The sequence below is a fragment of the Parus major genome, chromosome 2 (genome assembly GCF_001522545.3).
Source record: "Parus major isolate Abel chromosome 2, Parus_major1.1, whole genome shotgun sequence".
NCBI classification, from domain to species: domain Eukaryota; kingdom Metazoa; phylum Chordata; class Aves; order Passeriformes; family Paridae; genus Parus; species Parus major.
In genome coordinates, this window is record NC_031769.1 from 31,599,580 (window position 1) to 31,620,970 (window position 21,391).

Here is a 21,391-nt window from a genome sequence, read left to right on the forward strand (position 1 = left end):
GGCTTTTCTTTTCTTACACTGGGGGAATATATATGTGATATTATCACCCCATCCTCCCTCCTTTGCAAAAGATGAAGTGAGATAACTCCAGCAATTGCTGGGGAAGAATCAACTATAAAGTCACATGTCCCTTGCTTGACCACACCTGAGAAAAGTGACATCATCATGTGGTAGGAAGCATTTGTTGTCTGATACAGAACTTGTCAGCACCCTTTTCCAGATTATTACTCAAAAACATGAATATCTTTTAGAAATACCTCAGCTAGAAAGCCAGACTATCTCAGGCCATTAAGATAAGTCAATCATAAGACACCAAAAAAACCTCAAGACTTCACCTCAGAAACTACCTTAATAATCACTACAAACTAAACTTGAAACCTATATAGTAACAGATGTAGTTTTGGACTTTCCATACCTTTGTCAAATAGTAATGCAGTTGCTACCCCATGTTTCTGCTTGTTACATGAAAAACAAATGCACCACTATTGAATACTTTGTTCCTCATGTGTAGTTCATGTACTGAATTTTTCTTTGTGTGGGGGGAAAAGTGGGGAGAATATTCTCTCCACTTGGTGGGACAAGCATTAAGAACAGACATTTCTAGAAAATCAGGACTACTGTAAACTGAAAAAATATTTCTATTCTAACTCTAAGACCGTAAGATTTGGATACATACACACATACAAAGCTTTTCCTAACTATCAAAAAAATCTCAATAATTTCTCAATATGCATTAGTAACACTTTGGCAAACTAATGAGGTATGTTGTTTTCATTATATCATCACCAATCATCTTCAAATAGTTAAATGCCTTTATCATCTATATCAAGAAAAAAAACTTTTAATAAAACCTTCTTAAATTAAATAATTAAAACCAGGAGAGATCCTTCTTCCACACATGATTATGCTATTTATATGAAGAGACTGAATCACTACTTAAAAAACATGCAAGCCAGAGCACATAAGCCACAACAGCACAAACACACTCTCCTTCAGGTTCTTGCAACAAGAAAAAAGTTAAATGCTCAGTAATTTCCTCAATCTAAATAAAGTTCTCAGTTCCCCCACACAAAAATAAATCAGAAAAAAGCCTCCATTAAAATAGCACATATAAATAAATAAATAACAAAAACACTTGCCCGCCCACACTTCCACAAATAAATAAGAGGTAACTGAGAGGCTGCAACAGAAAATTCTGATGTGATATTAGGGGGGAAAAAAAAAATCATCTTGAGAGCAGTGAGGGAGGGCACAGGCTGACCAGAGACAGTATGGGCTTTCTATCCATGGAAATGCTAAGGAGAAGACAAAGTTCCTACACGACCTTTTTTAATTTTGAAGTGGGGCCTACAATGAGCACTGCTGGGCCAGGTGACCTCCAGGGGCCCCTCACACCCAAAACCCTTCTGTGGTTTTATTCCCAGAAAGAGCCCATACCCTAAGAAAACTCACATTCATAGCAGCAATATCATTTTCATAGGACTCCCTGATTTTCTTCATAATTTCTTCCTCAGCCTTGGCACAAGTTTCGATACTGCCTTTAACTGTAATGGTCCTTTCCGGATTATAGAGTGTCAGGTCCTGCAATCTGCAAATGACACAGAAGCACAGTGAATTAGCAAACAGAGAAGATATTCCAGATTTATCATTTGAGTGTGACAACACCCAAGCATGTCGAGTTTGCCCTCTGAAGACAATTCATAACTGGGCTCACAGTTCTCAGATAATCTGGGGGAACTCCGGCCTGACAGGAAACACGAGACCCCTCACAGCGAGGTTTGGCACGGGATGGCAGAGACACACCACACAAAATGGAGCCACCACGCTGTGGGGGGACACAGAGCTGCTGCAGGGCAGTGCAGCAATGTCCCACCTCACACCAGCACTACCAACAGGGACAGGGCTTCAGACTCATGTTGGACATCCCAGAAACACACCCTAAGAAACATTCCTTCCTTGAGAACTATTATTCCTTAAGGAAAGGGGAGAGAAGTCCAGCCTCAATGAAACTGCAGGAGAGCCTCTAAACTCTCAAAAAGGGAAAAAAGAAACGTTGTGTGCAAGTCAACATTTGCTGCTCAACACTAGTAACTCCTCAGGGAAAATGAAAGAGTGACAGCATTACACCAGGGCTTTATTTGGCAACAAATGCTAACCTACTGTGATAACATGGATTAAACGCGCTGGGAAGCCGTGCCATATCCGTGTACTGAAAAAGGTAAAGGGGTGAAGACAAAGTCCAGAGCAAGATGCAGGAGTGAGGAAGCCCATGGCAGGAAGGAGAGAGGAAGCAGCACACAAGGCCTTGCCTTCCTGCACAGCAACCTGCACATCTCAGCCAGGCACAACACACATCCACTGAGCAGTCCTTAACCTTCCAGTGCGGGAGCACTGAAGTACTGCCTCAGGAAGCAAAGTGGTGGAAAACAGCCCAGAGAAGAGAGGAAACATTTTCCCAAACCTGATGCCTTACTTTAAATTTATGGACAAGCTTACCAAAAAGCCTGAATGAAGAGATCACGAGAAAGACTAATTAGATATAGCAAAATCCATGGGCATATATGCTCTCATTTATGTATTGACTACACTAGATGACTTCAGGGGGATATTTTAGGCATAGTATGCCAAACACAATCTTGAGGCCAAGATTTTAATGCAAATAAACCATTAATTTGCTAAATTAAAATATACTCTGTAGCTATTTACAGACAATATGTAAATTGATGATGTGTTATCATCGATAAAGACAAATGGATTTCATGGAATGAAGACCATTTTGTCATGTCTCTGTACACGTTTTTCCCCCTTTTAGCATTAATAGTCTGTGTACTGTTTGCAGACAAAATGTTTATGGGAGCATGTTCAAGAGAGCATGCTGGCCTTAAAAAAAATCTATTCTTGAAGCATATTTATTTAGGTGTGTTTTCTCTATTTGATTTCTTTTCCTCAGACTAGTTCCATAAACACACACACCTTTAAGGCAGGCCTCAGGTGCTTTCATCCAAATTTGTTTTCCTCTTTTTGAAGACCACATTTACTCCCAGCTTCCTTGTCCTCATTTGAGCTATTTCCTGCAGTACTTTTTTGTCTCCTGCATGTATTCACACCTCTTCATACATTTTCATGTGTTTTTCCAACCTTTTCCCTTTCCTACAGCCTGCAAGCCTAATTCTCACCCCTTCTGGCCAAAGCCAAATCCGGGATGCCTTCAAGTGCTTGAAAGTTCATGCCAGAGCATTCATTATTCAGAACAGGAGGTTCTCTGAAGATATTACTCCAGGGTAAAACTACTATTGACTGCCAAGCTTCTACAGAGATGTTAATCTAATCAGTGATTTACAGATTTCCAGTAAAGGTGGAAACTCCTGTTTAATCTCAGCTAAATTTGAACAGGTCTCAGTTACCCTCAGAAACTCAGACCAAAAGATACTACTTTGCAGCAGACTAGCCAATGTATTGTAATTTGGCTGTCAGTGGTCAAGAAGGACAGAACTGCTACTAAAGTTATCTTTTCAGTATTCATTTTCTCTATTTCTTTCCCTCTGATCCAAAAATTTAATACATACCGGAAACAAAAACATCACTAATTTCACTCATTTTCACACATAGCTCAGAACTGATCCAGACTTAGAGTTTCAAACACTCATCATTACATATGGTATAATATGTTAAAAACAACTGACACTTAAAATATAGTCTAACACAGGCTCCACATAGCCTAGGTTATTTTTAGGCTTGCTCTTGACTGAGTTTACAATGAAGACTCACTGTTTATGTAAAATTTAACTGAGCTTAAGTAACAGTTTAATCCATATGATGGAAGGGCCTCTGAGGAGCTGTTATCTCAGTCTTCAACAAGCAGAATATTTTCTAAGAGCTCTGTACCTGAATGTCCCACAGCAGCATTGCTGCTTGACATCTCACCAAAAGATTAGGCCACCAAAAACTTACGGCGATATTGTGATTTTAGTATCTGTGTCCTGTTCAATTTTCTTCAGGTTTCTTCCTTCCTTGCCAATAAGTCGGCCAACAAAGTTGTTATGTGCCAGTATCTTCAAGGGAATTTCTTCTGTACTGTAATGGAAGTTATACCTAGTGAGACTTTAGGACACCAGAGTAGAACTTGTATGCATGTTGTGGATGAATTTTATTTTCATAGAAATATCCACAACTCCCATTTGCATGTTTTCACTGGGCGCAGAATAAGTCCAGGTGCAATGGGCTTTTCAGCACTATCACCTATGGCTTAATTTTGACATACCTTGAGCTAAATAAAGCTCAGCAAGAGTTGTTGGGAGGGACAAAATATATCTTAAAGCTTTTAGTGAGAGCTCACAACTTGTCATGCTCACTCTGACTAAAAGCTGTCAGTTGCTCAAGAAACTTCGACATTTGCTCCCGTTCACCTCAAAATCACAGCCAGACAACTGAAATTGTAAAAGCATGCTGGGGCTAATTAAGCAAGTAGACTGTCCTGAAAGGTAAAATATTTCAGTTCCTTTACCTACTTAGATACAGATAACAGCAAATATTCACTTGTTAGGAGCTTTAAAGACAACTTCTTTAAATGAAGCCAGTGAGAATTCAGAATTTTTAATGCTTTCACAATGAAATGCTTTTTACTCACAATTTAGTATCTTGAGCTTCCTTTTGCATGATCTCCATAATAATTTTACAAGCTGTTGAGCAACCTTCAGGAGTTGAGTGGATGGTAATTGGTTTCTCAGCAGCACCTGCATTCTCCTTACGATGAATATCAATTCTTGGAAGAAAGAAAAACAGTAACTGTAACCACATACTCCATGGTAAGCCTTGTGTATTTCCAGCTCTCATAAAACAAATTTATTCTGAGGTAACGGTGACGATATATTAGTAGTTTAATATTGAAAAGTTTACAACTACTTAAACATACCATAAATTAAAATTTGTGTGTCATGAAGAGCCTCCCCAATACTGATTTTACCAGCTAAACCCCACCTTTGTGGACACTGGGATCTCCTTTTCTTAGTAAACTCCCTTCAAGATATTCAGGGGAGTTGTTTGACTGACAACATGGTAAACCCCTGAAGACAACATCTCATCAAGCTTTCCCAGTGCTCCATCTCCAGCCACACTGCTCTACCTAGATGATTGTGCAGCTACAGGACAGTCAGGCTTTGTTCCATTTTATTTTAAATACCTTAGCAGCAGAGTTTCCCAGCACACCTCTACTAGGACGTAGCATGGTGGTACTTTGCATCCATCCACAAGATTAGTTTCTTATACTTTTCCAGCCTGGTTTTGTCCTGATACCACCTTTACCATCTACCACCCTGAAACTACTAGCCTTGTTCTACAACAGATATATGCAGTTCTAAGAATTTAATAAAAATGAATTAATGACCTGCATAAAGACAATGCCTTGATATTATTTCTCCTTGCCAATAACAGCAGCTCACATGTTCTTTCCACCTCTGCTTCTTTTTGTTTTTGCCCCTCTTCCACATGTAACAGCTGTTTCCTAACTGAAGCAACCATGCTGCTTTTCAAGCAAATGCCTTTTTTTCTGCAGTTCTTTCAAGTACTGAAAACTCATTTTGTATCACAAGGCAGCATTTACAAAAAAACCTGTGGCAATTCTTAGTGGAACTGAAAATAGATGAAATTTCCTCTTTTTTTATCCCCAAACCAATGAAAACATCATTCTCAAAGTTGCGTATCTGCAAAGTTAGCAACCTGCAATTATTTCTGCTCTACCCACCCTTCTCTTAGATATAAAAACTTTACTTATGCAAATCTTCTAGGACTTTTATAGTCCAAGAACCAGATGCTTTAAGTATCACCTGAAAAATTGATTACCCATAGAAAAATTGCAACCAAGTCTTGTCAGGACACCACAAATCTCTTAAACCTGTGTTGTTAAACACACTAAATAGTCTCCTGGGTTACATCGTGCTAATGAGAGGCTGGAAGGAACATCATGATAATCCTGGGTTTGGGGAGGGGGGGAAGCCTGTTTGTTGGGGGCTGGGGTGTAATTAAAGAGGAGTCCCTTATCCTCATTAACTGCTCTCAAAACTGAGGTTCCCACCCACCCTCAGTCCCCTCACACACAGCTCATTCCCAGGTCCTGCCTGCTGCACAACTGCAGAGATGGGGGCTCCTACCAGTGGGCTGCTGAAGGCAGCATTTTAATTCTCTGCTTTTAGGGGTATCCTAGAAAAACTCTTGGAATAAGAACCCCACCTCCCTCTGCATCTGTGCTGAGCTCTTCCTTGTGGGTAGGGATTTAACACGCACTGGAAACAATCTCTTCCAGCGTCTCTAGACCCCAGTGCTCTAAGCTTCTTAGGTCACTTAGCAGCTTGCTTTTTGCCTCCCATGCATTTCCTTAATCTGTGTTTTGGTGTGGTCTGCAATTTGATAGCAACAAATACATTCTCCAGAAACAGAGGAGGGTAACGTGTAAGAAGTAGTGAGGGGAGATAAAAAGTTTTTTTGTTTAGCGTTTTTTTCCTCCCACATCTTGAATTGACAAAATTTACAAATCCAAAAAGTGCCTTAAATCAAACTAAAGCTAGAATAAGCACTTGAAGACTTGGGTACATCACCACACTGACTGTATGGGACTGTTCTGTCCCCCAGAACAACATATTACAACTTTCAGTTTCACATTTTGGACCAGAACCATGTTAGTACATCTCTAAACAAAACTCTCCACCAGAGTACCATCCTGCTAGCACTCCCCTTTTAAAAAGGGATAAAAAAGTAATCTAGTATTTGAACATGTGTCAAGGACAGAATCCAGGTCTTAAATAAATCCTGCAAAATATTTCCTGTTCTCTGTTATCTTCATTTGCTCTCTGACCATGCAGATTAACAATAAAGTTCTACAAATTCCTCTTTACAAGGATGACACAATATTAAAGCTATTAATTACAGGTTTGTAAAATAACTTACTTGGACTGTGTCTGCTTGGTAATGTTTCTGATTGTGGCTCCTTCTTTCCCGATAATGGCTCCTACAAACTGTGTGGGAACCAGCATCCGTAGAGGAACGTCCGACTGTGGTTTCTGCCGTGTGGTTGCGCCAGGTGACCCTTGTCTGGGAGGACCCCTCTGGCCAAATCCACGTCTTCCCTGGGGATGTTGTTGTGGAGGTTGCTGGGCTGCCATCTCATCAGGGATGTATGCAACTTTCAAGGAATAGTTTTCAAGCTGAAACCCGTTCAGTTTTTCTATTGCTCTGTTTATTTGGAAAGGGGAGGAGAAAGAGGATTAAAAAAAACCCACGGGCACACACAGGGCCTTATGAAATGACAAGTTATTCAGATATAGACTTCTGTCCTTTTTAACTTGCATGATGAAACTAAAAGCTCATTCCAAGATGGAAAGTTATATTTTAAATCCTTCAGCCAAGATTTTGATTACACAAAGTCACCATATTAAGAACTACAAGTTAGCTCTTGCTTGTTCTGGGCTTCTATGCACTTTAAAGGTTTTGCTGGTCCAACCCTATCAGCAAAACCTCACAGGAGACAGAGCTTATACACTCAAAAGCATTCTTTTGCCTGATTTAATTTAAATCAATTTCCCAAATAGAATTAAAGCTGCACCAGAGGGAAAACTTTTTAGCTGCTATCACAGCACCTTCATTAGGGTTTTTGCCAGCGCAGCTATTTGGCTGCAGTTTTTGCAATAACTGATAAAGCTGTGACAGGAATGAAAAAAACACATTTATATGAAAGAAGAGAGCACCTTCACCTCAGCAGGAAAGGAAGCACTCAAAGCCAGTCAATGGCATCTGAAATCCCCCTTAGACTGCAAGAGCACCTTGCAACTTACTAATTAGCCATATTGTACATAGGTTTAAAAGTTAACAAGGAAATTAAAGCCCCATGTCTATGTTAAATTCTCCATAAAAGTAAGGTTGTTAGAAGGCATTTAAAATGTTATTTCAACCTCTCTTGTTCTTTTAGTTAAGTATCACAGAGGGATAGGTACACAACCCCCTCATACTGTGGTCCCTCGCTCTGAAAACCTGCCGGTCACTTGGCATTCCCTCTGCTCAGTCCCTCTTCCTGACCAAGGACAAGTCTGCAGGCCAACCTGACCTGCTCTTGGCTCTCCTCTTCACAGGAGGAACTCAACTTAAAAATGACAGATTTCCAGAAAGTAGAATGCCTTCCACTCACAAACAGAGTAGAGTCAATATGACTAAATATCTGGCAAACATTAGGAATAACTAAGCTAACGTGCAACACATTGGTAAGCCAGTGGTATAAAATAAATACATTTGCCCAAAAAAGGCATTTCAGGTTTTGCTATGACAGGCAATTATCAGATTATTCAGGCAATTATTCAGATTACCAGCAATATACTGATCACTGAAATATGCACTCGCTGATTTGAGTTAGTTCATAAATGTCAGGCTTAATATTGAATCAAGGATTACTGACAGAATTCCTTTTAAAAAATAAAATTAATAAATTATTTAATAAATTAATAAATTATTTAATACATTTAAAAAATAAATTTAATAAATTAAAAGGCAAGAGTGGGAGGGAGTCTCCATCTTTTATTAAAGAACTCAGCAATATTTTCATTAAAAAGCTCCAACAACCATATGCTCTGGAGCAAGGCCTCTGAATTCAGAAACTTAACCCAGCCCCTCCATTCACTCACATTTTCAGGGCATTCCTGCCAGTTTACCAAACGTTAGCCTCAGCAACACTTGTACTACTGCCTCAGCTAGAGATAAAGAATGGTGATAGCCACCAATTGCCTACATTTTCAAGGGCAGCCAGTGAAAACCATTTGTCTCCCAGGTGTCCCATTTGACAGTCTGGGTCACCAGCAGCTGTTGAAGCCCAGATAAGAAGTGATATTTGGGTACTGAGGATAACAGGTCCCCTCATCTCTCAGGGGTTGAGCCAGCATCCTCAAAATACTCCAGCTGGACGGTGAAGAGCTCATGAGAAAACAAGTAATTTGTGTCTTTGGAACAATGTTTAATAAGGGCTGATAATAAATAAGGCCCAAGGCAATGCCAATGAACAAAGAAAGCAAAATATTGAATAACTGATCACTGTTCATTAAATACTTCTGTTAACCAAATGAGACACAAGTCCTTTGGGAATTGGACAGGAGTGTAATTACTCCCATAACGGAAGAATCCTTTACAGCAAGTGGCAAACGAGCCGGATTAAAATTTGCTGAGGTTATTTCAGAGCTGACATTTTTAAACTTTTACTCCATGGACTTTGAAGAGCATTTTATTACATAATAAAACATGTTTATGAAACAGTAAGAGCAGTGAGCAGACTAATGAGACTTGTGTTTCTATGGATTTGTCTCAATTTTTAGTTTCTGCATCTGTGTATAAAAGGCATTTCACTGAAGTCTCTCTACCTGGACATCCTATTTGGAAAAGGAGTCTGAGACCTTGCCTTTTTATACACCCTGAACATGCTAATTTCTTGTTGGTGGCAAATGTCCAAGACCTCTCTTTCTAGGTTGAGTTTCACTGAAATTGCTACCAGAAAGTAAATGGCACTGCCAGACCATCCAATTGCACAAGTCCTGTTTCTTTGGGAATCAAACACCAAGATGTTGGAGAGATGAACACCAACAATTTTTCAAATGTGCTGATAGGCTCCAGATTAACATCCATCCCAACTCATTTCCCTCCACGCATTTATTTGACAAGTTCAGACATTGCTTCTTTCCCAAAATGTGTCAGCCTCCTCTGTCTTTAAAACATCTTGGACCAGAATCCCAGCATTAACAGAAAACCTGACAGTAAATCAGTGCACCAGATTTCTCACTCTTCCTTAGAAGTGGCTGGGAAAGGAAAGATTAGGCTTATTGTCTGCAACCAGGCTTCATACCTATCATGGTTTCACAACAAACACTTCACAGCAACAAATATATATATATATATATGCACTATATTTTCCTGGAAAGAAGGTTGGATTTTTTTTTTTCCTCGTAATAACAATTTATAAATTGCTAAATAGTTCCATATGGCTATAAGTACCTTAAATTCAAAGCAAACTTAGAAAAGTTCATTTGCCATTGTGGAAAATTAATTATGTCAGCAGTGAACAATCTCTGGCCACCAAAACCATATGATGACATGGAAAAATAACACACTAATTCACCCTGTGAGTCACTGAGTTCTCCATATTTTACAGCCTGACTTGTTTTATAATTTGACTTGTTCAACTGATGGGAAGTCAGAAGAAGAATCAGTAATTAAATGCTGATCTCTCAAGCCTTTTGTGGAACTGATATTTCCTTGGTATGTGGTCCCACATCCTACACTGATTTGGGAACACACAGTGGAATGCCAAGAAAACTGATTTGCAGTGAATGTAGCACATACACAGTTCTAGTGCATTTCTTACAGAGGGGAAAAAAAACCCAGCTTTTGGGAGGTCCCTTTGGCTGTTGATTCTGGCCTTCACAATCCAATATTTGACAATTTTCACTAGGTTTTTAAAGTGCTGTCATACACTTTTCTTCAGCTGTTCTGGACCCATGTTCATCAGTTTTGTGGCACAGAACAGGGGCTAGACTTAGGCAACGTGATGATTCAGCAGCCCTTCTGCACCATAACAAGCTCAGTTTTAGAGGCATCTAGGCACTGCTTTGGGGGCTGGAGAGACAGATGTCCAAGAAAATCCATGAAGAGACAAGTGTTTAAGAACCTCTATCCCTTAGATTTATCTTCTAGATAGATGCAAAATTCCTGTAAAACAGCATCTAGGACAGCACTTGCTATCAGGAGAGCCAGTCTTACTCTCAGGAGAAGTCTGAGCCTCAGCTAAAAGCAAGTGACCAGTTCTTCCCAGCACTGGGGACATCTGTTTCAGGCAAAGCTATTGTCATTGTTGCAGTTCACCAAATACAGGTTACACCCAGCTCCTTCTGTAAAGCACATGCTCTCATTTACTGACCACCTTGAGAACCCCAGAACACAGCAACACCACCTCTGCCTTCCCGAGTGCTGGGGATCTCCTTCCACAACACCACAAGTTAATGAAGGCCATGCAGACTACCTCTGTCAGGGAGCATTGCTGAAACAACCCATAAACCATCTTTTACACAGTCTAAAAGCCTGAAGAATCACTCAGTGAGGACAAAGATGGGGAAAAATTCAGTTAACTGCCACATTAAGATGTGGCCTCCAACCTGAAGTTATTCTTTTAAAATTTATATTTAGTAGAAAAGGAAAATGTTTCCATTTCACATACCAGCGAGAGCTGGTACACAGAAATCTCTTAAATAGTTCAGAATTTTTTAATAAAATGAATTCATTAAGAGACTGCAGAAACTACTGTTCATGTACTGATAAGATGAATAGCAGCCTGGTTTATGTTCATGTGACACCTGCTCAGAAGCAGGAGTTCCTACATAAAAATGAAACATTTAAACAAGTATTCTGTAAATTAGTCACCTGAGTTTTTCCCATCAAAATGACATCTCACCACTCTCCTCTCATGAGCTCCCTACAAGAGGAAGCTTGCCCAGCCTTCTCCCTCTTGATGCTACTGGAGGTTAAACACCCTAGATAAACTATTACAGTAAAAGCACCAGGTCTTGTGCTGGGAATCATTCTTCCACTGATAGCATGATGACATGAAGCACTAGAAGAAGAACATATTTCACTCCCACATGGGGCTTTTACGTACACCACTTTTCTTTTTTCTTCCCTGAACAGATACGACTGCATACAAGAAGACAGATGTACATGGCAAATTTTCTTTGGCATAATAATTTTTTTACATTGAATAAAAATATAGGTTTCAACAGTACCTCTGAAAACAAAACCAAAACAAAATCTAAGCTTATAATACACCACTGAATTTTCAGTATTATCATTCTTATGGCAACGTGAGCCCTGACTCACAATGGTACATAAAAGTATTAGTCATGTGAACCCTTGTTCATTCAAGGATACATGTGCACACACACAGATGTGTGTACCCTTTTCATTGAAAGGGTAATAAATTTTTTTTGCAAGTATTCTGATTAAAAGGTGATCACTACTGGACTTTGCAAATCCTGGGTGAGGCTAAATCTTGTAGCATGTACTAGACTCCTGCACACTGGAACCTTTTGAGGAGGGAAAGAGAAGGTGATACAACTTTTGAAGATAGAAGCTGTAATTTTGGTGGCAGCACATCACAAGGACACGGCATGTCCTGTTGGCTACAGTGATGTTGAGATTGATGTTGGGAGAAGGGGGGGTTGTGTTTTGGCAAGCATGTCCCAGGCTGCCTGAGCACCTGCGTGCAGCTGGTTGGGTTGTGCAGGGTGAAGCACGGGCTCCAGGCTCTGTCCCTCGCTCTCTCCTCTCTTCCAAATATTCCACGACCCACGACAACATTCAACAATTGCCAATGCCATAGCAGTGCACATGCTTTGTAAAGTCCTCTCCAGTTTCTGGGAAGGAGAGCAGCAGGGGCAATCAGAGTTGAAACAAATCTCTCCTCCTCCCAAGTGCTTGCAGGAGAGAAGAGGAGGGGTGTGGTGTCAGACCTGGTAGTGCCAGCCTTCTCTTTGCTACTCACAGTCCTAGAGAGCAAAGGGTGGTTTTCCAAGGCCCACACACTGCCCTGCACACTCCTGCAATGCTCTTAGGCTGCCAAAAAGTGCCTGATCTGCCATGCTGGCTCCCCTTGCTCTGGCCACATTGGCCAGAAGCAGCATCCTGCTTTTTCTGACAGGACAGGCTATGCCTCTCCAGCTAGGAAAGAGGCACAACTACAACAGAACAAAGACACAGATCTCTGTCCCAGCTAGAACTCAGGAACTGCACACGTCTCAGATTTTGGGTGCTGAGTGCTCCAAGACTTCTTTCTCTAAAAGACTGCAGCAATCTTCAGTGTTTTCCTTTTCCAAATTAATTTTGGATGCAGACCTGAATTGAACATGCCACAACTGTAGTACCAGCCTAGAGGAAAAAGCCTCTGCCACAACTACTTAAATTTGCAAGACAGAAGGCAGCTCAGTTTCCCAGCTGGGGGGAAGCACAAGTTTTATTCAAAAGTACTGTCCTCCAAGCAATGCATACCACACTCACTTAGAACAGCTTATCAAAAGTATCTCCAGATTGTGTTACAGCACCCTCACCACACACTGCCAGTACACTCCAACAGTCATGGCAGTGCCATACAGATATCCAGCAGGGAAATAGCCAACTTTGCATGTTCTGTCAGCCAACACTACTGTGAGGTTAGCATGTGCATTGCAAAAGTACAGAAGAGGTACAGTTAGACCTAGGGACGCACTGTATGTGGCAGCATAGAAATCTTCATGTCATGCTGTTGGATCCAAAACTCATGGCAAAGAGCACCATTTACCCTGAAGAGCTAAATTCCAAACTGCAAAGCTTGTTACTTGACTCTTTACAAGCCCAAACAGCTTTTGATAAAGTCAGTTCTTGTTAGTACATGTCCTTCATAGGATGACCAGCACTGCCTTTTATCAGCTATCAGCACTTGCATACTGTTCCCTCTCTTTCCCCTGCCACTGCTGTCCCCCACAGCCAGTTCCAAGCAGCAAAGCCAGATCATGTCTGGGAAAACCATTTCACTGAAACAGCACTGCAGTCACTACAGAAAACCCACACACACGCAGGTCCTGTAGCAAGCCTTCATTCCAATTCCACACAGTTTTTTCCCCTAAAAATACCTTGACCTAGCCACTTCTCCTAGGGGTTTCTAAACAACTGCAAGGTCATCTCCCAACTCAAACAATCTGAGCTAACATATTCTGTACATAATACAGACTCATCTGCTTAGAAAACCCATGCCCATGTGAAGCCATTCACAAATGCAAATCAGTGTTCCTCCACTTGCCCCACCTGTTCCAAGGAACCAAACTGCTACTGTTCAACCTGTATTGCTTCAGCTCCCCTACAACATCCACGCTGCATGCCAATTTGCCTGCTTCAAACTCAAGAGGTTCTCAGTTTCTGTCACATGGTTTCTTATGAAAAAGGAAAAATTATCTTTGACACTTCTTCACAGTCTTTGCTTATCCCAGCATTTCCTTGGGATTGACCTTAAAATTTAGCAAGTAGAGTTGGGGGAGGAAACTGTTGTTTTAATCTTCAGAAGGGAGTGCACAAGTCCAGGAATGCACATCACAGATGACAGCTCAAAAAAATATATCATGCCTCTTTCCATGGTATTTTTAGTGCTTCCTTCTTATACTTTCAGGAGAAACTGGCACAGGTAGTATTAATCTGTAACATTGCACCATAAGTTTCTCCAGAACTAGAAATACAAACTTTCTTAATTGCTGTGCAACAGAATCAAAAGCAACAGAAGAACCTGAAGAACTTGTTAGAACAACTCAGGTTTTGATGAAAGTTAAATAGTGAATTAAAGGAAAACATCATTTCCTTCAGCTCCAGTGTACACAGGAGATACCACTGACACAAGTTTCCCATCACATTTGTTTATAATACACTTACAAGTAACCTAATGCTTTGAAAGATTAAATACATGTGTTGCATTCAAGTTACGCACAGATCATAATTACTTAATTATATGTACAAATATTATTTCATTTGTAATTTTGAATTAATGCATACCATAAGCACACTCTGCATCTTAACTGCTGGTTTTAGTTTACCACAAGGTGGCAGAAATTTCCAAGTTAAAACAGAAAGATCATTGTAGGCTGTTCCATGAGTTTGGTTTTGTTTAACCTACTAGGACTAAAAAGATAGGAAGTGTGTTTATGTCACCAGGTTAAATCTTAAGGACCACACAAGTCCTTTTTTTGCTGTAGAGAAACAAAATTAAACCTTTGGCAAAGTACATAATACAGATTTTTAAAGGAAAAGTATGCACAAGAAATAATTAAGTAAAACATATTTTTGAATTTTAATGTCTAGATTAAAAGTTCTCAATTACTGAAGATATAAGCAAAAAATAGGTTTCTTAAATTTCAAAAATACCAAATAAATTATTTTAGGTACACAGATCACACTTTTTTTTCGTGTGTTTGGAAGCAGCATTAAATTTTCTAGTAAAAAAAAGCCCTGTATTTTGGTTAGTAGCTACATTCTTTTTGTTCCTGTTATTTTTGCTATGATTGTTAAGAAACAGACACAAAACAATAAACGTTGCAAGAGGGTATCACTAAAACATGGCTAAAATATCATTAAACAGTAACCCCAATCCTCTCTCACTGACAAATTTACTTTCTGCTCTCCCTAATAAATTTTGTCAATTTTTCCATTTTTTTGAAATTATTAGTTTACTTTTTATCAAAACAAAAGAAAATATGACAACAAACTTTTAATTGAGGTTAATTACACCAGACTTTCCCAAAAGGCTTAGTTTATTGTTAAATGGTGATGTGATCAGCAGCAATGTCACATATAAAGTCACAACAACGTGAACCCCAAAATGCAAGTTAGGTGACAGAGACAACTAAATAAGATACTTACTGTCTAGCCTGGTCCTTATTGCCATATGTTACATTTACAACTGCAGTCTCCGTGTCAGTGTTCACTAGAAAGGAAAATGCAAAGGAGGGAGGTTAAGTTCAGTGTGCACTCACTTCCCACTACAAATTTAGAAGCAAATTGAGAATAGAAACAGTACCTTGCTCACAGTTCTCCACAGTTCCATATTGAGCTAACAAACTATCCAGCACCTATAAAAGTTAAAAGAAATGATAGATTTTAATTTCAAAGCAGATTAACAAAGCAAAAAAGCCTCTAAAAACCACCAGAATTTTTTAAATTATTGTAAGAGAATATAGATCATTTAAGAGAGCCATTCCAACATAAAGGAAACTTATTTCAGGAAGAGCAAGCATACATTGCTTGTTTTCTCTCTCATATCAGAAAATCTGCATGTAAAATATCGTTAACGTGAAAATACAAAGTGTAGTTTCAGGAAGTCACACTGTTCTGTACGTTCCAAACTGTGAAAATAAACCTCCAAGTCACCTGTTCTCAGACTGTGCTAAAGCAGAGGCAGAGAGAATTAGAGAACAGCAAATCCAAAAGAAAACTTTCACCATATATTCCAAGAACATCTAACTTTGCCCCTGTTTGAAGTTGTTGGGGTTTTTCCTCCCAATACAGGTTGTACACAAAAGTGTTATTCTCTTCCTTAGTGGGGAATTGTCTGTGTTGAGAAAGTAACAAGAATGACCAGCACAATGAGCTGTTTAACAATTATTTTGACAGATATCTCAAAGATCACGATTCCAGGGGAACCACTCACAACAGTATGCATCATCATTATTTGAAAGTCACAATTTTTCCTTCAGTAGAAAGCTAGGATGAAACAGGTAAATGTATGTGACAAGAGGCAAAAGAAATCTAAATTAAGTTGTTTTATTTTGCATAGTTTGTTTTATTCTAGTCAAATGGAAGATGAAGGGGGAAGTACACAAACTTCTGGGGAAAAATCAGGGTGTCAGAGTATTACAGTAAAAGCATTAGCACACCCACAGTTCTACCACATCTAAAATTCACATGGTATAGAGCTTATTCTCTTCCTGGTGAGCAATAATGTTGCAGAAAATGGTGAATCTGGCATTAACTAGCACAGACACAAGTGCATCATTGTGATGTACTGCATCCTAATGTTTTGCCTCAGAAATTTAACTGATGCAAGAAAAGTTCACAGTTTACACTAAGAAGTGAAAAAGTAAGCTTACAATCCCTTTTGTAACCGAAGTGTCATTTCTTCGGCTAGTCTCTTAAGGGGAAATGTAAATAAAGGGAGGAAAGGAAGGAAACAAGGAAGCAAAGATAGAAGGAAGGCGGTAGGCATAAAAAAGCATCTGTGCCGCTTCCCATTGCAGTACGCTTCCCTTTACTATAGCCAGAAATTGAGTGTGCACAAAACCCCAGTCCCTAAAAAGGTAAAATTCTACATCTTCATGAGATTAAAATTCCTAAATTATAATCCATCAGTCTGCCACATATTTTTTACTACAACATAAAAGACATTTCTAAGATAAACTGCAGTTTACATGCCCAAATCTGAGGACAACTTACCAGTGCAATTTGCGCTCTTTACCACCTACTAAAGTTTAAACTGTACATAGATGTTTCAAAGGTAATGTTTCTAACCAGGTATTTAAAAGGCAATGCAGCGCTCGCCAAGTTTGAGCAATGCATTATTGCTTCTAACTGCAGAATTTCCCCATCCTTCTTGTAGAGACTCTAGTAAGTTTTCTTGGCAACTGTTTTGTTTTCATAGACAAGTTGTTAATTGTCCTCTCATTCTACAAGTAGAGATTAGCCTAGTCTGAGAGTTTGCCTTTTCAATCCCATAAAAAATAATTTTTCTGCCACTCCTCGGATCTGACAATTGGAATCTAAGTGAATGCTTGCTCTGAAATTTGCTAAATATTACTGAAGCAGAGATGCTCCGGGGGATTAAAATAAATTAAAAATCTGTGGAAGATCCTTTTAAGACAATTAAAACACTGGCACAGATGAGTGGGAGAGCTGTGAGGTCTTGCAGGTCTGCAGCTGTACCTCACACAGGAGAGCCACAGCATGAGATTAGAGGAAAACCTTCTTCCACAGACTGCTTAAGGGATCCACTGAAACCAGCGGGGGAACAATCTCAGGTGCGGTCAGGGGTTTAAAACAAGAAAAGCAAAGCTTTTCCTAGCTTAGAGATTTTTTCTGAGATGTTTAGTTGAAATAGGATACCAAAGAGTTCAGTTCATTAGTCTGATAAAGCAATTCCTTTGTCCCTACAGTACACTAACACCAGTGCTGTTCTACACTGCAGACCGTGCCACAATATGAACAAACATGTTTAGTTCTTATTACATTTGAACTTTGCAGACCACCAGCTCATGGCCACTCTGCCCCAAAGCTGCATCATTTCAAAAGAGTTTAATTTCCATCCTTATTCATACAGGGCAAAGAGCAGTGCTAGAATGCCAGAAGTGCCACAACAATTTGCTTTGCAATAATCAATCAATATTTTGTAAGGTATTTTTATATTAAATTTGTATTCTGGGCTAAGCATACCCTTCTATTGAGATCCACATATTAAAGCCATCATCTTCACTAAGTAAAGAAATGTTTTAAAGCGGAATCCACACAACTTTTAAAAGACACATTTTCCCTAAAAAATTATTTCAGCTTGTTTGTGATCAGAAACTTCTCAGCACACTATCCCTTGCATCTGCTCCCAGGAGCAGCCCAGAAAAGCATATTCAGCATCACACCCCTCTCCAGCAGGAGTTCTCCATTTATACTGCTCCTTAATCCTCTCCTGATCCATTTCAGTTGGAGACAGTGTCCATCTGGGCTTTAATCCAAGTGATTTGGGTTTCCATGTTCTTAGAAGAGTTCCTTTGCAGAACAGATTTATGAGAAGTTTTCTCAAAGGATTGGAGCTTGCTTTAACCAAAAAGAGAAACAATCCTCTCTGGTCAAAGGCACTTGTTCTCTATAGCACTGTCGTCAGGAGAAACTTGAATTTTCATCACCATCAGCCTCATCCAGAAAGATTTGAAGTGTGATCAACACTGCAGAGGTAGCCTTTTAACTAGACTACTTAAAATCCACTAATAGAAAAGTTTCAGCAGTGGCTGGGGTATATGTGTGTGCGTGAGGAGCAAGCTTCATGGGTGAGAACACTTAACTGAAACAGCTGATCCAGTTGGGAGAAGTAATTGCAGTCATATTCAAAGCCAGATCCTGTATTGTAACTCACTTTCAAAACACAGAACTCAATTCCTGCACGTGTTTCTTGCTTTACATGTATTTACTGCAACAGTCAGTTTCTATTCACATCTTTCATTTCTTCATATGTCTCTCACTATCTTTTTCCTCTCCCCAAATTTTTCTCTCTAGCCCAAAGCCTATAGTTCTGCTGCAAAACAAACATGTTTTGTTTGAGCTGCTCTTCCATAACACTCTTCGAGTACAGCCTTGTTGGGCAACCAGAACAAAATTCAAAGCCAAGTTGGTGGTGCAGCAGCAATTCTGATGAGCAGCTGAAAAGTTTATTTGTACAAATATTTAATCTAAGCTAGAAAAAAAAGGTCTTTCCTTTTCTTGAGCTCTCCTTCTAGCAGTTGTCTAAATTGGGTCTCCTGCTCTTGTTATAGCACAGATGTCTCTCTCACAAAAAGCTGCAGTCTTATACTGTGGACTTTCATTCATCAGGCTCTAAAAGCCAATTCTGACTTCATTATAAACAGCATTACCCTACACCAAGCCCCACAAATCGAGGCTGCTTTACATGGAAAAAAGAAAGAAGGAAACATTACTCTTCAGTGAAACCGAGAGCTTGACACACACGTTAAAATACCGCAGTTCTCATACAGATTTCACAGGTTTAGAAGTAGCACTTTTGAACAAATCAGAGCAGTTGTTTTCTGCACTTTCAGAGCAGACTATTTTATACACCTCATCTTATAGTGCTGTAGGAGTTCTGTCGTACACTGTAAGGAAATTAGTCTCATGACATCTGGTCTGTAAGCACAGTTATCCATATTGCTTTTCTCTCACACATGCACTTAGCGACAGGAACGTCACAGTGGTGCTGTGGAACCTGAAGTTATTTTTCTCCACTCATGTAGACCAAATCCATTAGGCCACTACCACCCCCTTGTTTCCATGACTCCTGTGTCATGTTGACAAGGAATTAAAATTAGACAACACAACTGAAATCATAAATAGCAGGGGCTAAAAGAGACAGAAGTATTAGGGCAATTCAGTAGAAAAACCACAGAGAAATTTTTGGCTGCAAAGACTCCGTGTGTACAATGTGATTTAACAAACAATTTTGATTTAACAAAGGACAGATAGGGGTGAAGGAAAACAAAAGACCCAGGTAAGGAAAGGACAATGTGGGTGGGTAAGAAACAGTGCTGATATCAGAGATACTGAGCCTGGCTGAACCACGAATGCCATCTTCATGTTTCAAGTACTTTCTTGATATACCCAAGTCCACCAAAAAAAAAAACCACCAAAAAAAAAAAAACCCAGCCAAACAAACAAAAAAAAGCAGCACCATAATGCCATTTTCCATTAATTATATTAATTGAGCCAAACTAGTCTGATGTGGCCCCTACCATGCCCTGGTGTACTAGAACTTGCAGTGCAGCAGGAGCAGACCTGGCATTTTGTGACTTGGGGGTGTGACATTACCTTGGCAGAGATGCCATTCCTCTCACAGCCACACCACCTGCCAAAAACTGACCATGGCAAAAAGGCTCTTCAAAGCACCTTCAGTCTGGCATTATTTTTGGTTGGTAAAAAGAAACAATATCCCAAACAAGGGTCCCAGCTAGCATGGCTTTACAAGGAAAATTAAACCGAAGAAGCCCCTAATAAATTCCTGAGGGTTATTTTTGCCATGGTCAGTTGTTGGCAAAGTAATTGGATAACACTGCATTGCCTGAATGGAGACCATGGTGGACAGGTGAACTCAGCTCCAGGTCACCCAGTACATCTTCCAGCCTGGGCAGCCTCTTTGCATCACTGCCACCCCTCCACAGCCCAAACATTGCAACTTTGCCCATTTTCACCAAAAAGGTCAGAGCATGGCAACCAGCATGTCTATAAAGGCAGAGCAGCAGGGCCATGGAATACCCAATTCAGTACAAGGTCTGCCAGGACAGTTATTTTTCCAAAATCTCTTGAAGGCATTTGAATAGGCAAAGCCAGCCTGCAATGGCTCAATGCGCTGCAGCGTGTGGTGATGGTTTTTTTCATCTTGTAGGCCCTCCAAAACCCAGTTTACTGTCTCATGAAACCATGACCATAGTTTGAAGAATCAGAAAAATAAGCCTGGAAGCTGCTGAAGTCATTGTTTGCACACACCAGAAAGGCAGTGCCTGAAAACAATAACTCTGGCTTATTTACCACATCCCATACAAACCCTGGAGTGAATTCTTCTCTTGGGAACTTACAGTTATATCCAAATGTTCAAAACTAATAATAAGTTTACCCTATAATACAATTCTGTTTAGGTGGCATTACCAGGGTTTTAAGAATGTAATGCTGAACCACAGAGAACAAAGACAAAATTGTCAAAGGAACTACTAATTGAGTGACCAATTTGGACACCAAGGGCTTGATTTTCCATAGTGCTCAGCACGTCTGCGTGTTCAAAGGGCAGCTTCAAAGCCACTTTTGGTAGTAAGGAGAACACGGCACTTGTGCAAGAAAGACCTCAGGCTCATCACAAGGCAAGCTGAAGACACTGTTAGCAACTAATAGAAACTTCTGCTTAGGGAAGCTAGCACAGCACCAGAGACCAGAACGTGCAGGATGCAGTTTGCCATGGCAACATTCAATTCCCCTAACCAAAAGGGCTTGTCTTCCTCAAAGTCCTCGACTTGTTATAAAATTAAGAAAGTGTGTGGTGAATAACTGGGTCACAACTCTTTTG

At 39.9% G+C, this 21,391-nt stretch overlaps 1 protein-coding gene across 1 annotated transcript in view; it reads right to left on the reverse strand.

The window, feature by feature from the left end:
* IGF2BP3 (insulin like growth factor 2 mRNA binding protein 3) overlaps nucleotides 1-21,391 on the reverse strand; it is a 112,546-nt gene that overhangs the window by 27,418 nt on the left and 63,737 nt on the right. Inside the window, exons 5-10 of the mRNA XM_015618398.3 lie at nucleotides 15,608-15,659; nucleotides 15,451-15,514; nucleotides 6,940-7,224; nucleotides 4,628-4,762; nucleotides 3,952-4,074; nucleotides 1,453-1,588 (exon numbers count right to left, since the gene is read on the reverse strand). Coding sequence (XP_015473884.1) covers nucleotides 1,453-1,588; nucleotides 3,952-4,074; nucleotides 4,628-4,762; nucleotides 6,940-7,224; nucleotides 15,451-15,514; nucleotides 15,608-15,659 — 795 coding nt within the window. The remainder of the gene's footprint in view (nucleotides 1-1,452; nucleotides 1,589-3,951; nucleotides 4,075-4,627; nucleotides 4,763-6,939; nucleotides 7,225-15,450; nucleotides 15,515-15,607; nucleotides 15,660-21,391) is intronic.